Genomic DNA, 15,570 nt, shown 5'->3' with positions numbered 1-15,570 from the left:
AACAAGCTATTTAGATTGGAATATATAAGTATTGAAACACTAGCTCATTTGTTTTATTAAGGATAAAAGGAACATGTTACTCATAGCCGAATTGGCTTGTAAATGCCAGACCAGTCTTCAATTTCTCCTTGAAAAGTTTGTGTCTTAAACCCTCAGAAACCTAAAACATCAATTAAAATCAATCAAACCACTCTCAGCATGGAAAATCCAGTGGTCCTTTCTGCGAGCACCAAAATTAGAAATTGTTCTCATGCTGACATCATTGTCCATAAGTGCAATACACGCAGGGGTGAGCAGAAAACATGCACACAGCCTGAATAGAAATGTGTGTGTGTGTGTGTGTGTGTGTGTGTGTGTGTGTGTGTGTGTGTGTGTGTGTCTGTGTGTGTATACACTGTACAGCGCACAATGTGCATCTCAGGAGCGCGAAAAAACATTGATTAATGCAGAGTCTCTCTGGAATATCTGCAAAGTTATAATTAATTTAATGCACCTCCTAAACCACGGATAAAACAGAGCGTAAATAACCGGATTAATGGTGGAATTCAGGTACAATAAGATTCCAAATTTCTGAAAAAAATCTGTCTGTAGCTCCATAACACTTCCTAATAAACTGTAAATAAAATACGGAAGTAAACACGCCAGAAACACGGCCACTAAAATGCCGAGGACTTTGGCTGCTTTTCTCTCAGATTTCATGGAGTGGGAGGTGATTTTCTGTGTTTGAGGTCGTGTGTGATTATTAAGCTCTCTGATAGCAGTGGCGTGTTTCTTAGCGATCAAAAAAACCAGACTGTACAATATGATTATGACAGAAAGTGGAAATATAAATGAAAATATGAGATCGATTGCAAACAAAAACCCAGTGAGGAAAACTAAACATTCTCCAGGACATATTACAGGAGTCTGTAAGCTTCCATTAAAATAATACGGTATCGTGTTATACACCAGAGACAGACACCAGTTCAAATAAACCACAGTGCACATCATCCTTGTAGAGATTGTGTTTGTGTAGAAAAATGGGTTTGAAAGCGCCAAATAGCGATCCACAGCAATCAGAGCGATGGTGTAGATGGACAAGTTCACCAGAATAAAAGAAGTGATCATCAAACATATACAGTAAACTGTATCAAATAACCAGCATGACTCGATAGTCCAAATGAACACTGGCGGCATCACTAAAGCGCCGACGAGGAAATCCGACACGGCCAGTGAGAGCACAAGCATGTTGGTCGGAGTGTGAAGCTGCTTGAAGTGAAGAACAGAGATGATGATGAGCAGATTTCCACACACTGTTAGAAGAACCACAGCAGCTGCACACATGTACAGTAAGATATAAACTGCAGAAGATACAGATCTCTCTGGACAGGAGAAATGCTCACAGAGATCAGACCGGTTAAACTCCGTCAGGTTCATGAATACAGCGTTTATGTCTAGAGCTTCATAAAACAACCCGTATACATTTATGATCTATGTAACTAAAGTATATGTTACTTGGATGTTTATATAGTTTAGGAAATGGTGCCACCCCCTAATTTTGATCGACAGCCTAATACACATGACGATGCCCTTCGGAAAAAAAGCATAATACGTTCCCACATATGAATATACAAATCAAATATTTGCATATTGCATGTTAATCCCAATTTATCCAAAATGTATGCAAAACAAGCATTCTTTTCCAATATCGCATCTTTTTTCCAATATTGCAATTCCACTGAAATATAGATTAGAAAAGTGATTAATCCAATAAAAGTGCATATCTATATTAATAATAACCCGAATTCCAAAAAACCCTGGGATGCTGTGTAAAATGTAAATAAAAACAGAATGCAATGATATGCAAATCTCATCAACCCATATTTTATTCACAGCAGAACATAGATTATATTATCCCTTTCATGTTAAAACTGAGGAAATGTACCATTTTATAGAAAAAACATTTTGACATGTTAATGTGATGGTTGCATGCAAAAAAAAGATGGGACTGTTGGCAATGTTTACCACTGTGTAGCATCCCCTCTCCTTTTACCAAGGAGGCCGGTTGCTGGGGTTTTGGAAGAGGAATGTTTTCCATTCATGTTTGACACAGTTTGGAAAGGTCATGACCACAGCTAGGTTCCCCTTCAGGAACTCGAGCTGCGTCAACATTGCTTTGGATCGCCGTTGTCCACACTCTGAATCACGTGTGCAATCAGTCCAATGGAAGGCACGGCATCGCCGGTGGGGTGACCTCACGACCAGGAAGCTACAAAAAGCTCATGGAGTGAAACCGGTGCTAGCTTCTGTTTGTACAGGAAGCGCTCTGTGTGTGTTGTCCTTATAGTAAATGTCAAAATATACAAATTTAAGCAGCTAATAAATGAAGCATTCCTTTCATTTATGCGTTCTTCCCTAAAGCAGAAGGCCCTTAAAGCTGCAACAGGGCATAAGCTCTCGTGCTAGGCATACAAGAGGTCAGTCTCGACAGACTGATTCCCTTAAGAGATGATTTAGCAGCCTGGAGGTTACGCCAGACGTGTCTCTGTGGGTTCTGCACAGTGTAGACAGAGGCTAGTCGATTTGGTTAGGGTCTTGTCTGGCCTCGCTCACAGGGTGTGACCCATGCTGGTGGGGCTTGGGCAGGCTATGGCCATGGAACAAAAAGTAGATACTCTCTTGAGGAATTAGGCCATGGAGGTGGTCCCTCCGTCAGACAGAGAGCCCGGGTCCTACAGCTGGTACTTCAAAGTTCCCAAAAGGATGGAGGGTTGTGTCCCATACTGAGCGACGTCAGCTGAAAAGCTTAACTTTAAAAGTCAGGTTCAAGATGCTGACCCTTAATCAGGTTGTGTTCCAAATCAGGTCAAAGAACTGGTTTGTCATGATAGATATAAAGGATGCATACTGTCATGCATCTATCCTTCTAGCAAGCTGGTCTGTTAACCCTGCCACACATAGTGCTTCTGGCCAAGTCCAGCCTCAGCAAATACCCTCCTTGTTCCGCCTGTTACTCAAGTGAACTTGGAGGGTTCGCCACCTCTTAGGAGGCCCCTAGAGCTGCACCAGGGTGTAAGCTCCGGCTCTAGATACCCCAGAGGTCAGTCTCGAAAGACTGATTCCCTTAGAGACTATTTAGCATCCTGGCATTCTCTGTCAGATGTGTCTCGATGGGTCCTGTGCACTGTAGCCTGCAGTTGTAAGTTGTAACCACCTATTTAGGCGTACTATGGGATTCAACTGTCAACTGTTATGTGGGCACAGTTGTCTTGTGTGGAATCCATCCTTGCGGCCTTTAAGCAAGTGACCTCACTTTGAAGCAGTTCAGCTGCTGGGTCTGATGGTGGCAGCATCCAATGTGCTTCCACTTGGCCTCCTGCACATGAGACCCCTCCAATGGTGGCTCAGGGCCTGAGGGTTCTCTCGGATGGGCCATCGACTCTGTACAATCAAAGTCATCCATCAGATGTGGAATATCAATTGCCCAGAGATGCTGGCCATGCTCCAATTTCTGAAGCATTTCTTCCCAGACCTCAGAGGCCACCATGTGTTGGTCCGTACGAACAACACTTTGGTGGTTTCCCACAACAACCACGAGGGGTGGTATGCGATCTCACCTCCTGTACAAGCTGGCACATCAGATCCTCCTGTGGATCCAGGGGAAGCTACTCTCCCCTAGGGCAGCGTACATCCTAGGCCACTTAAACGAGGGAGCAGGCCACATCAGGGAGAGATTTTACAGTGCACGGGTGGACCTGTTGGGACTTAGGAGACATTGCATGGTTCCCTCTGGTTCTCCCCAACACCCCAGCCCCTCTAGGGCTGGACGCCATGGTACAAGCGTGGCCGAGGCAGCACCTGTATGCCTTTCTCCATTTGCGCTGCTCCGTGGAGTTCTGGAAAGAGTTCGCCAGGACGGAGTCGCTCTTGTCCTGGTGGCCAGGCAGGCCATGGTTTGCAGATCTGAAAGCCCTTTTACAATACCCTCCACGTACTCTCTCTAAATTGTCTCTCTGCTCTTGTATGTATTTCACATTTTTATTCCTTCCTATTCCTATTTTTATGAGCTTCAGCCCAGAGAGGATGGCGGCTTTTCTGGATCATGTTTACATTTAGTTTTTTTTTGCTTTAACCTGCATTTCTGGATGCCATGGCAAATTGTGTTCACAGAATGATTTCAGGAGATATTTTTAAGAAAGTACTTGGATTTCTATTGCAGAATCATGTCTGTTAATGAAAGTGTTGCCTGGGGGCCTGAAGAACACAGGCATCAAATACTGATTTTCGGCATCGTCCCTTGTGCACAAACAATTCTCTCTTTATTTTTTTTTTAAATATGTTGATGATATTATGTATTAAAGATGATGAGATTCACAATTTTATCTGGTTAAAATTATTCTAAAACTAAAAAAAGAATTGTAGACAGACTTGCTCAGATTGTGAGTTTGCCTCTGTCTAAGACACTGTGTTTCATACCCACTCATTACCATGTTACTGACATCTTTCCAATTAACCAAATAACTAATAACTAACTGCAAAATGGCCTTTTAGCTGTTTCTTTTTGGGAACACTTTACTTTTGTTGCCCCGTCCATAATTATTACTGTAAAAGGTACATTTCTCAGTTTAAACATCCTATTATGATTAAAATATCAGAGTAAAAAGGGATTTTTAAACTACAAGGTTTTTACACAAATAGAAAATTAACTGATTCCACTAAATATTTCACTCACCAATACTAAAAGCCCTGCCATGACTTAAGAGCAGCACAACATTGGCTGTGATTATCTATTGCCTACAAGTAAATGAGCAAACAGAATTGATGAAAAATGTATTTAAGGTCACATTAGTGAGGAAAAAATTCTCGAAACGTACAATGAAAAGCAAACTGTATAATTGAGTATTATGTTTTATTAATGCAGTGTGATATAAACAGGCTGAGGATTTCACTCTGCATCCCCATTGGCCTTTGAAATCATTAATGCTGCAAATTCATTATTGTACTATTGCTTCATAATTATCTCACACAGGTGTTTACAGCAGAGATTCCACATTCATAATAATAATAATAAAAAAAAAATCGTAACAGAAGAAAATAAGTAGCGACGTGTATATTACAATAAAACATTACATTAGCATTGAATTAGCAACATTTTTCAGTTGGTTAGTATTAGTATTCTTTTTTACTTATTCTTTAAAAGTATTTGAATATTTTAACCATCTAAATAATATTTAAAAAATTTAATAATGAATAATTAATTAATTAATAATAATTACATTTTATTATATGAATTAAAAACAGAATATTGTTATTCTATAAGACGGCATAGTATACTTTATATATATATATATATATTTGTAATTTTTTTTTAAATGATCAAAAATTAAAAACTCAATAAAGATATTTGAGCACATCATCAGAGAGTGAAAACCTTTTATGAAAAAATATTGATTAATGCAGAGTCTGTATGCAATATTCGAAGCGTTATAATTAATTGAATGCACTTCCTAAACCACGGATAAAACAGAGCGTAAATAAATGGATTGATGGTGGAATTAAGACAAAGTATGAGCAAAACTTTCATAACAGTGTCTGCCTGAATTTCAATAACGTCACCTAATAAACTGTAAATATAATAGGGAAGTAAACACGCCACAAACACGGACACTAAAATACCGAGGACTTTGGCTGCTTTTCTCTCAGATTTCATGGAGTGGGAGGTGATTTTCTGTGTTTGAGGTCGTGTGTGATTATTAAGCTCTCTGATAGCAGTGGCGTGTTTCTTAGCGATCAGAAAAACCAGACTGTACAATATGATTATGACAGAAAATGGAAATATAAACGATAAAACAAGATCAATTAAAGTCCAAACCTCATTTATAATGAGAAAACACTGTCCAGGACACATTAGAAAATGTATCGAGCTCATATTAAAATAATAAAATGTCATCCTATATGCCAGACACACACACCAGTTTGAATACACCACAGTGCACATTGTCCTCTTACTGACCTTGTCTATGTATAGGAACGGGTTTGAAAGAGCCACATACCGATCCACAGCAATAAGAGCAATATTATAAATAGATATGCATGTGAGGAAACTGCCAATGAACAAAAAACATAAGCAGAATAATCTCCCAAATATCCAGCATGACTCAATCATCCAGATTAACATTGTTGGCATCACTAAAGCGCCAACAAGGAAATCCGACACGGCCAGAGAAAACACCAATGTGTTCGTTGGTGTGTGAAGCTGCTTGAAGTGAAGAACAGAGATGATGATGAACATATTTCCACACACTGTTAGAAGAACCACAGCAGCTGAACACACGTACAGTAAGATATAAAGTGCAGGAGACACAGATCTCTCTGGACAGGACACATCAACACAGCGATCAGATTGGTTCAAGTCTGTCAGGTTCATGAATACAGGTGTTTACTAATGTCTACAGAGATTTAATACATGGTTCATGCAGCTCTGGGGTTTTTATCCTGGAAAACTTGATCCCACCCACACAGTTTAAGTGACAACATAATTACATATGATGCAATGCTTTATTGCAAAAAAGGTCTAACATGTAAGTAATCATCAGACAAGAACTAAGCTTCACTAGACATCTGCATTGATACAGAAAATCAACAATTATAATAATAACAGCAAAATTGTATCCAGGCCGATAAATAAATCTTGAAAGGGCACCAAATGCATTGGTTTTAATTCAATCTCACATCACTGTTTGGAAAAATTGCAAAACTTCGCTGGAGTTCAAATCTTATTGAGGGAAGGTAAAAATGCTTATATTGCCTATAAGATATGACAACCTGCTTCCTGGTCTACGTTCCCCAGTGCCAGAGGTGAAAGCACCATTGACATCAGGTTCATCAACATGGTATTAATAGCTGCAGATTGCAGATGTTTAATATAAGCAGCAGAAATACTAACAGATATTTAAGTGTGAATCATACGGTTACAGTGCATCTGAAAAGTTTTCATAGAGCTTCACTTTTTCCACTTTTTGTTATTTTACAGCTTAAAAAGGATTAAATTCATTATTTTCCTGCAAATTCTACAAATAATACCCCATAATGACAAGGTGAAAGAAGTGTGTTTGAAAGTCAGCTTCCTTTCAAGCCTTTAAAAAAGGTCCTTGTATCTCCACCTGTGCTCCATCTGCTTTTAGTCATCTACTGTACATTGATGAATCTGATGTTGGCTAAGGAGCAATACTGGTGCAGCAATCAGAACTGGGCATTAAGGATGGCTTTCTTGAATACTGCATAAAGAAATGCCTGGAGTCATGTAGGACCTGGAAAAAATAGTTCTAACTCTTGGAATACAAAATTCCAAGATGAGGCTTCTGTGCTCATAGTCCTGATTGACACCTGTGTGGGTCATGGCCCGTTCGTGATTGGAGGCCTTGGTGTTTCTCTGCGGCTTGAGCGGGTTGTGATTGAAGTTGTGCCATCGAATGGTTTCAGCATGATGTGCTTAAGCGGGTCAGAGGTCAAGATGCTCTATAAACCCTTGACTTGAGCATGATGTGTGCAGAGGTCAGCTGTCGCTCCTTTGTTTGAGATTGACATGGGAGGAGGTGGTCCCATCACCCCCTGAGTTGACTGGGTCATGTGCGAATGCGGTGCTGTCAACTCGGGCTTGAGAGGATGGTGGACAGAGGCAGTGCTGTTGGCCTTTTTGTGTGGTCAGCTCATGGCTGGTTGGTGTGGTGTCAGCGGAGGGTTCAGCATCACCCCCTGGCATCTTTGGGTCATGGGTGGAGGGGAAAAAAAGCAAATGTTGATTTTCTGTATCGTTGCAGATGCCTAGTGAAGCTTAAATCAAGTGCTGAGATTATGTTCTTATAAAGGTTCCTGTCTGATGATTACTTTCATGTTAGACCTTTTTTGCAATAAAGCATTGCATCATATGTAATTATGTTGTCACTCAAACTGTATGGGTGGGATCAAGTTTTCCAGGATAAAAACCCCAGAGCTGCATGAGCCATGTATTAAATCTCTGTAGACATTAGTAAACACCTGTATTCATGAACCTGACAGACTTAAACCAATCTGATCGCTGTGTTGATGTGTCCTGTCCAGAGAGATCTGGATCTCCTGCAGTTTATATCTTACTGTACGTGTGTTCAGCTGCTGTGGTTCTTCTAACAGTGTGTGGAAATATGTTCATCATCATCTCTGTTCTTCACTTCAAGCAGCTTCACACACCAACGAACACATTGGTGTTTTCTCTGGCCGTGTCGGATTTCCTTGTTGGCGCTTTAGTGATGCCAACAATGTTAATCTGGATGATTGAGTCATGCTGGATATTTGGGAGATTATTCTGCTTATGTTTTTTGTTCATTGGCAGTTTCCTCACATGCATATCTATTTATAATATTGCTCTTATTGCTGTGGATCGGTATGTGGCTCTTTCAAACCCGTTCCTATACATAGACAAGGTCAGTAAGAGGACAATGTGCACTGTGGTGTATTCAAACTGGTGTTTCATTCTGATTTATAACATTTTACTTTGTTATTTCAATGGAAGCTTTCAGAATGTTCTGCTGTGTCCTGGAGAGTGTTTTCTTTTTGTAAATGAGGTTTGGTCTTTAATTGATCTTATAATAACATTTATATTTCCACTTTTTGTCATAATCATATTGTACAGTCGGGTTTTTCTGATCGCTAAGAAACACGCCACTGCTATCAGAGAGCTTAATAATCACACACGACCTCAAACACAGAAAATCACCTCCCACTCCATGAAATCTGAGAGAAAAGCAGCCAAAGTCCTCGGTATTTTAGTGTCCGTGTTTGTGGCGTGTTTACTTCCCTATTATATTTACAGTTTATTAGGTGACGTTATTGAAATTCAGGCAGACACTGTTATGAAAGTTTTGCTCATACTTTGTCTTAATTCCACCATCAATCCATTTATTTACGCTCTGTTTTATCCGTGGTTTAGGAGGTGCATTCAATTAATTATAACACTTCAAATATTGCATACAGACTCTGCATTAATCAATATTTTGTCATAAGTTTTCACTCTCTGATGATGTGCTCAAATATTTTTATTGAGTTTTTAACTTGCTCATCTTAAAAAAAAAAAAAAAAAAAACTAATATAAAGTATACTATGCTGTCTTATAGAATGACAATATTCTGTGTTTAATTTATATTATAAAATGTAATTAATAATTATCTAGATGGTTAAAAAAAGAATACTAATACTAACCAACTGAAAAATGTTGCCTAGTCACTGCTAATGTCACGTTTTATTGTAATATACATGTCGCTACTTATTTTCTTATGTTACGATTATTTTATTATTATGAATGTGGAATCTCTGCTGTAAACACCTGTGTGAGATAATTATGAAGCAATAGTACAATAATGAATTTGCAGCATTAATGATTTCAAAGGCCAATGGGGATGCAGAGTGAAATCCTCAGCCTGTTTATATCACACTGCATTAATAAAACATAATACTCAATTATACAGTTTGCTTTTCATTGTACGTTTCGAGAATTTTTTCCTCACTAATGTGACCTTAAATACATTTTTCATCAATTCTGTTTGCTCATTTACTTGTAGGCAATAGATAACCACAGCCAATGTTGTGCTGCTCTTAAGTCATGGCAGGGCTTTTAGTATTGGTGAGTAAACTATTTAGTGGAATCAGTTAATTTTCATTTGTGTAAAAACCTTGTAGTTTAAAAATCCCTTTTTACTCTGATATTATAGTCATAATAAGATATTCAAACTAAGAAAATGTACCTTTAACAGTAATAATTATTGACGGGGCAACAAAAGTAAAGTGTTCCCAAAAAAGAAACAGCTAAAAGGCCATTTTGCAGTTAGTTATTAGTTATTTGGTTAATTGGAAAGATGTCAGTAACATGGGTATGAGTGGGTGTGAAAACAGTGTCTTAGACAGAGGCAAACTCACAATCTGAGCAAGTCTGTCTACAAATTGTGAACTGTTGTAGAATAATTTAAACCACATAAAATTGTCTTTTGAAAAAGAATTTAAATCTCATCATCTACAACAGTGGTCCCCAACCCCCGGGACGCGGATTGGCACCGGTGCGTGGGTTAATTCGTACCATGCCACACAGAAAGAATACATAACTTACATTATTTCGGTTTTATTTATGATCTGATTCTGAACGTCATAATGCCTCAGTCACATGACTTACCTCCATCCACTACCTTCTTAAAGGGGCTCCGGCCGCTAACACATAAAACATTACCGCTAAATTCAAACCCCCAAGAGAGAAAAATGAACAAAAACCAACACAGAGCACATCATGCTGAAGCCAGTCGATGGCACAACTTCAACCAAACCCGCTCAAGCCACTGAGAAACACCAAGGCCTCCAATCATGACCCGGCCATGACCCAACCATATCAGGAAGCTTCAAGGATAGCGAGAAGCCACTCCCGGGAACCACAAAATCCTGCTGACTAGGTGACATGGAAAATGTGCACTGGTACATGATCCTTGGAATGTTTGACTGATAAAAAAGCCATGAAATTCATTGCTTTAGTAGAAACAGTGAAGAAAACAGTTTCCTGATTAATGCATAAGCTGCTTGTCTGTACCTGACATTGGTATGGTTATGATGTTTTTGCTAGAGAAGTTAGAGGATCCCAGGATGTTTCCTTAGAAGGCCCTGACATGGAGAAAGTGTGGTTTGGTGCAATAAGTGAAGACACAATCCCCTATGGATCCTTATTAATTGGCTTATATCCACTTTGGTAGGGAAAATGGTTCTGTCACAGTTTCTTAATCGAATAAGTTTCCAGCTTCTCCAGAGATAATCAGGACTATGAGCACAGAAGCAGCTTCTTGGAATTTTGTATTCCAAGAGTTAGAACTATTTTTTCCAGGTCCTACATGACTCCAGGCATTTCTTCATGCAGTATTCAAGAAAGCCATCCTTAAAGCCCAGTTCTGATTGCTGCACCAGTATTGCTCCTTAGCCAACATCAGATTCATCAATGTACAGTAGATGTCTAAAAGCAGATGGAGCACAGGTGGAGATACAAGGACCTTTTTTAAGGGCTTAACAGAAAGCTGACTTTCAAACACACTTCTTTCACCTTGTCATTATGGGGTATTGTTTGTAGAATTTGCAAGAAAATAATGAATTTAATCCATTTTAAGCTGTAAAATAACAAAATGTGGAAAAAGTGAAGCTCTGCGAAAACCTTTCAGATGCACTTCCTATATTAAACAGCTGCAATCTGCAACTATTACTAGCACGTTGATGAACCTGATGTTAATGGTGCTTTCACCTCTGGCACTGGGGAATGTAGACCAGGAAGCAGGTTGTCATGTATAAGCATTTTTACATTCTCTCAATAAGAATTGAATTCCAGCGAAGTTTCACAATTTTTCCAAACAGTGATTAAATTAACACCAAGGCATTTGGTCCCATTTCAAGATGTATTCATCGGCCTGGATACATTTTTGCTGTTATTATTATAATTATTAATAAACTCTTGGAGAGATGCAGTTGGTGAAATCTAAATACTTTTACTGACAAATTTTTCAGTCCTAAAATCAGTGATTCATTTAAGATTTTTGCCGCTTTGGAGACTTTTCCCTACATTTTTTTTCTTCTTGGCTCTGTTTAGTATCAGTGTTACATATTTACACCTTTTCAAAAACAGACAGTTTTTTGTGTCTTGGGAATTTTTTTTTTTTTTTAAGAAAATTAAATAAAAATCACAAAAGATAAAAGAATTAATATTACACATACAAACAAATGATATATTTCTTTCTAATACAGTGCCGATGAGAAATTCCCCAGTGCAAATGTTCACTATTTAAGTACTTAACAATTGATGTAGGCTCTGTAATACTTCTGTAGCATAACTCACTGAACTGTAATGATGATTTAGGTAATGATGATGCAATTTTTGTGTTTGTTTATACATTTTATATTAAAGAATTAACATAAAAAAATGTTTTCATCTTTATTATCTGTTAATGTTGACTGCACAGATTACATAAACAAAATGACATAAACTGAAGATGTTTAACATATTCTCAGTTGGTCTTCTGAATTTCCCCATGTGTGTGTGTGTGTGTGTGTGTGTGTGTGTGTGTGTGTGTGTAATTACCATTAATGTGATTCTTATATACGCCTCTGTAGCAAATCCCCACTATCTTAATCCCCACCATTGTAATATATAAAATTGCAAATGACATATGAAAGAACAATGATTAACCCAGAGTCTGTTCAGATTATATTTTTAATTCATATATTTGTATGTTCGTCTTAAGAGCACAAAACATGTTCATGAAAAAACATTGATTAATGCAGAGTCTGTTTGGAATATTTGCAGAGTTATAATTAATTTAAAGCACCTCCTAAACCACGGATAAAACAGAGCGTAAATAACCGGATTAATGGTAGAATTCAGACAAAGCATGGTCAAAACTTTCTGAATGATTTCTCCCTGTAGTTCAATAACACTCCCTAATAAACTGTAAATAAAATACGGAAGTAAACACGCCAGAAACACGGCCACTAAAATACCGAGGACTTTGGCTGCTTTTCTCTCAGATTTCATGGAGTGGGAGGTGATTTTCTGTGTTTGAGCTCGTGTGTGATTATTAAGCTCTCTGATAGCAGTGGCGTGTTTCTTAGCGATCAGAAAAACCCGACTGTACAATATGATTATGACAGAAAGTGGAAATATAAATGTTATTACAAGATCAATTACAGACCCAACCTCAGTCAGAATGAAAAAACACTCTCCAGGACACATTACAGTACTGCTGAAAATTCCATTGAAATAAGTGAGCGCTAAAAGATACACAAAATTTACAGACCAGTTCAAGTAAACCATGATTATCATGATCCTAAGAGAGATTGTGTTTGTGTAGAAAAATGGGGTTGAAAGAGCCACATAACGATCCACAGCGATGAGAGCGATAGTGTATGTGGACACAATCATGAGGAATCCAGTAGTCATTGTAAAAACAATGCAAACACTGGACAGGAGAAATGCTCACAGAGATCCGAGAGATTCAACTCCGTCACGTTCATGAAAATTTTCTTTTTTTTTAAAAGTTGAGTTTCTCATAAACTGGATGCTACTGTTATAAAACTGCTACGGTTAGAGGTAAAAGACTTAAGCAGCTCTTGTGTTTTTATAGTTTAGAAATTGATCACACCCCCAAGTTTGAGTGACTGCATAATACATTATCATATTTTGCTAAAAAAAAAAGGCCTGGTAGGTGATGATCAGAGAATAAAATGTGCTATAAAGCATAATAATCATGCATAAACATGATTAAATAAAGTTTGGAATTCAGTAAATTCGGGTAATGAATCTGTATAAATCATGTGTCTTCTTTCTTGCCGTATCCCAATCATCTTCACCTATGGTACAAGAACATGATATGATACAGTATGATTCTGGTAATGGAATATAATTTTCACCTTATTTGCTACAGTAGCACATTGATCTGACTTATTGATCTGTAATGACAAAGAAATTCTGTATTACATATGTTGTATTTTTATTGGTTACTTTGTCTCAACATTATTTTAAGGAATCAAGGAGAGATTAAAGCCACATCTATGTAGGTTCCCAAAATCCACACCAGAGAACCCCATGCAACTTGGCCAGTAGAAGCTAAACCCTGTAGAGTGCTAGCAATATCAGCATGGTGGATTATACCTGTTCCAAGAATTGTACTCATGTGGTGCATTATACCGGCTTTACAGACCTGCATTACGGTTAGTCACTCTCCTGGACTCTGGGTTTTGTTCTGACTTGCAATAAAGACTATGATAGAGTTACTATCGTTCCCTTCGCATGGTCAGTGTCATGACAATTAGAAATTGTGCTAGTCCTCTTATGTGCCAGCTCTCAACTGCTCTTCCAGGCCTCTGAATGCAGCACCAACAAATGTATCATTATCAAGCAACCTCTACCTCTTGTACTTGCATGGTACATCTTTAAAGATTCATTTTTATTTATTTACATAAAGCGCTTGTATTTGTTGGTTTTAACAATGCTGATGCTGGAAGCGTAATCAACAAGTTCATTCTTACTACCTAGTACTACCTGTTACCTCTCAATGTACATTTACAATTCACATGCTTGTGATCTAATAGTGATCTACTATACTTCCCAGACAAACAAACACCAATTTTCCACATCAAGAAGGTATTTATTACACAATTGCTAAAAAAAAGTCAAAGGAGAGAATTGTGATTTTTCATATGACATGAATGGCTTTTCTTGGCTAAAACATTGGACCAGAGGGGGTGCTTATGGACAAATATTAGGATGTGTCTGTTGCTAACTCTCCTCTTCTTCAAAAATCAGGAAACTGCAATATTTTCTGAAGCAAATTTCTATATACAGTTCTAAAAAACAATTCAGCATCACATCACACAGGCTTATTGAAGAAAGGATACAAGAAGTTTTAGTCTCAAAGCAGTGTTTCCCTAGCCCACTTTCTAAACAACATCAATCCTGTGAAGCTGTTTTTTGGCAAAATGGCAGAGTCTATCTTTAGGAAGAGGAGAAAAAAAGCCAATTCTACCACATCAACTTTATCAAGGAGTTAGTGCTACAAATGAAACACATTCCCAACTATGCCATTAAAAACATTCCAGTAGCTTATGGGTCCATATGTACTTATTAACTGAGAAAAATACTGTCTCGCCTACTGTAGTTTAAAGGAGTTACTTAATTGCCACTAAAAGGTTTTTGGTTCAGGTGGATTTTTTTAACAAGAAGATTAGAACAGTACTTGCCAAAGGAGGTTTTACCCAGAGAGACCCATTATTCACATAATTAAGGAAACTCACCACCAAACTGTTCTTTAAATAAGAACAGGCAAGACATCCTTGTGAATTATGTTGTCCCCTGGTAGCTATTTGGGTATCTATAAATGCAGAAACAGGTCTCTTCTTTAAAGTTCTACAAATATACAGAAATGCAATAAAAGGAAGAATTATTTTGTTGTGTCATAAGCAGTTTCTATGATCTGAGCGAATTTTTGTACCAGTATGATCCTCAACGCCTACTTGGATCAAAAGGTGCAGGCTATTTGTTGGTACCTCAAATAATGAAGACTACATCAGGGGCAGATGTTTCTCTTATAAACCCCACAGTTATGGAACAACCTTCCAATCAGTGTTCGGGACTCAGACACAGTCTCAGTGTTCAAGTCGAGGCTGAACACATATTTATTTAGTGGAGTCTTTAGTCAGTAGGTGTTTGTGAGGTAAAGGAGCAGATCTGGAGGGATCATGGATATGGAGTGTTTGGTGAACTGGGATATTTGGATGCTGTCGTCTCCTCACTCTCACACGTTCACTCAGGTTTGTTGATTGTGGTGTGGTGGGTCGTCTCTTATCCCAGAGATCCCTCATGTCTGTGTTTCCTCCCGCTTCTCTCTAAGTTTTGCTGCCAGAGTAAATCTTGTCCCTAACCCTGATCACTGTACAGTGCCCCTCTACTCTATCTGCTTCTCAGGGAACAGTGACCAACCCAATGCCCTACCACTGAGTGGAGTTCTCTTCAATTGGAGAACTCTCTGTGCAGCTGGAAATTGT

The 15,570-nt window shown here is 38.3% G+C and overlaps 3 protein-coding genes across 3 annotated transcripts; 1 reads left to right on the top strand and 2 right to left on the bottom strand.

The window, feature by feature from the left end:
- Positions 1-417: 417 nt before the first annotated feature.
- On the bottom strand, positions 418-1,416 carry LOC124401726 (trace amine-associated receptor 13c-like). Its single transcript, XM_046874153.1, has one exon. It carries the CDS (start codon positions 1,414-1,416, stop codon positions 418-420), a length of 999 nt encoding a protein of 332 aa, XP_046730109.1.
- Positions 1,417-5,413: 3,997 nt separating this feature from the next.
- LOC124401725 (trace amine-associated receptor 13c-like) lies at positions 5,414-6,295 on the bottom strand (the record flags this gene model as incomplete). Its single annotated transcript, XM_046874152.1, has 2 exons — positions 5,414-5,872; positions 5,993-6,295. Coding segments are annotated over 2 exons (762 nt in total), but the record flags the coding sequence as incomplete, so codon positions are not given.
- A 1,729-nt stretch (positions 6,296-8,024) lies between these two features.
- Positions 8,025-9,017, top strand: LOC124401606 (trace amine-associated receptor 13c-like). Its single transcript, XM_046874021.1, has one exon. The coding sequence runs from the start codon at positions 8,025-8,027 to the stop codon at positions 9,015-9,017; it is 993 nt and encodes a 330-aa protein (XP_046729977.1).
- Positions 9,018-15,570: the final 6,553 nt, after the last annotated feature.

This window comes from Silurus meridionalis, chromosome 18 (assembly GCF_014805685.1).
Source record: "Silurus meridionalis isolate SWU-2019-XX chromosome 18, ASM1480568v1, whole genome shotgun sequence".
Taxonomy (NCBI): domain Eukaryota; kingdom Metazoa; phylum Chordata; class Actinopteri; order Siluriformes; family Siluridae; genus Silurus; species Silurus meridionalis.
This window is presented reverse-complemented; position numbering and strand designations above follow the sequence as displayed.

Excerpts from the sequence above, each read along its gene's own strand:
- LOC124401606 (XM_046874021.1), top strand. The coding sequence starts at position 8,025 with ATGAACCTGACAGACTTAAACCAATCTGATCGCTGTGTTGATGTGTCC.
- LOC124401726 (XM_046874153.1), bottom strand. The coding sequence starts at position 1,416 with ATGAACCTGACGGAGTTTAACCGGTCTGATCTCTGTGAGCATTTCTCC.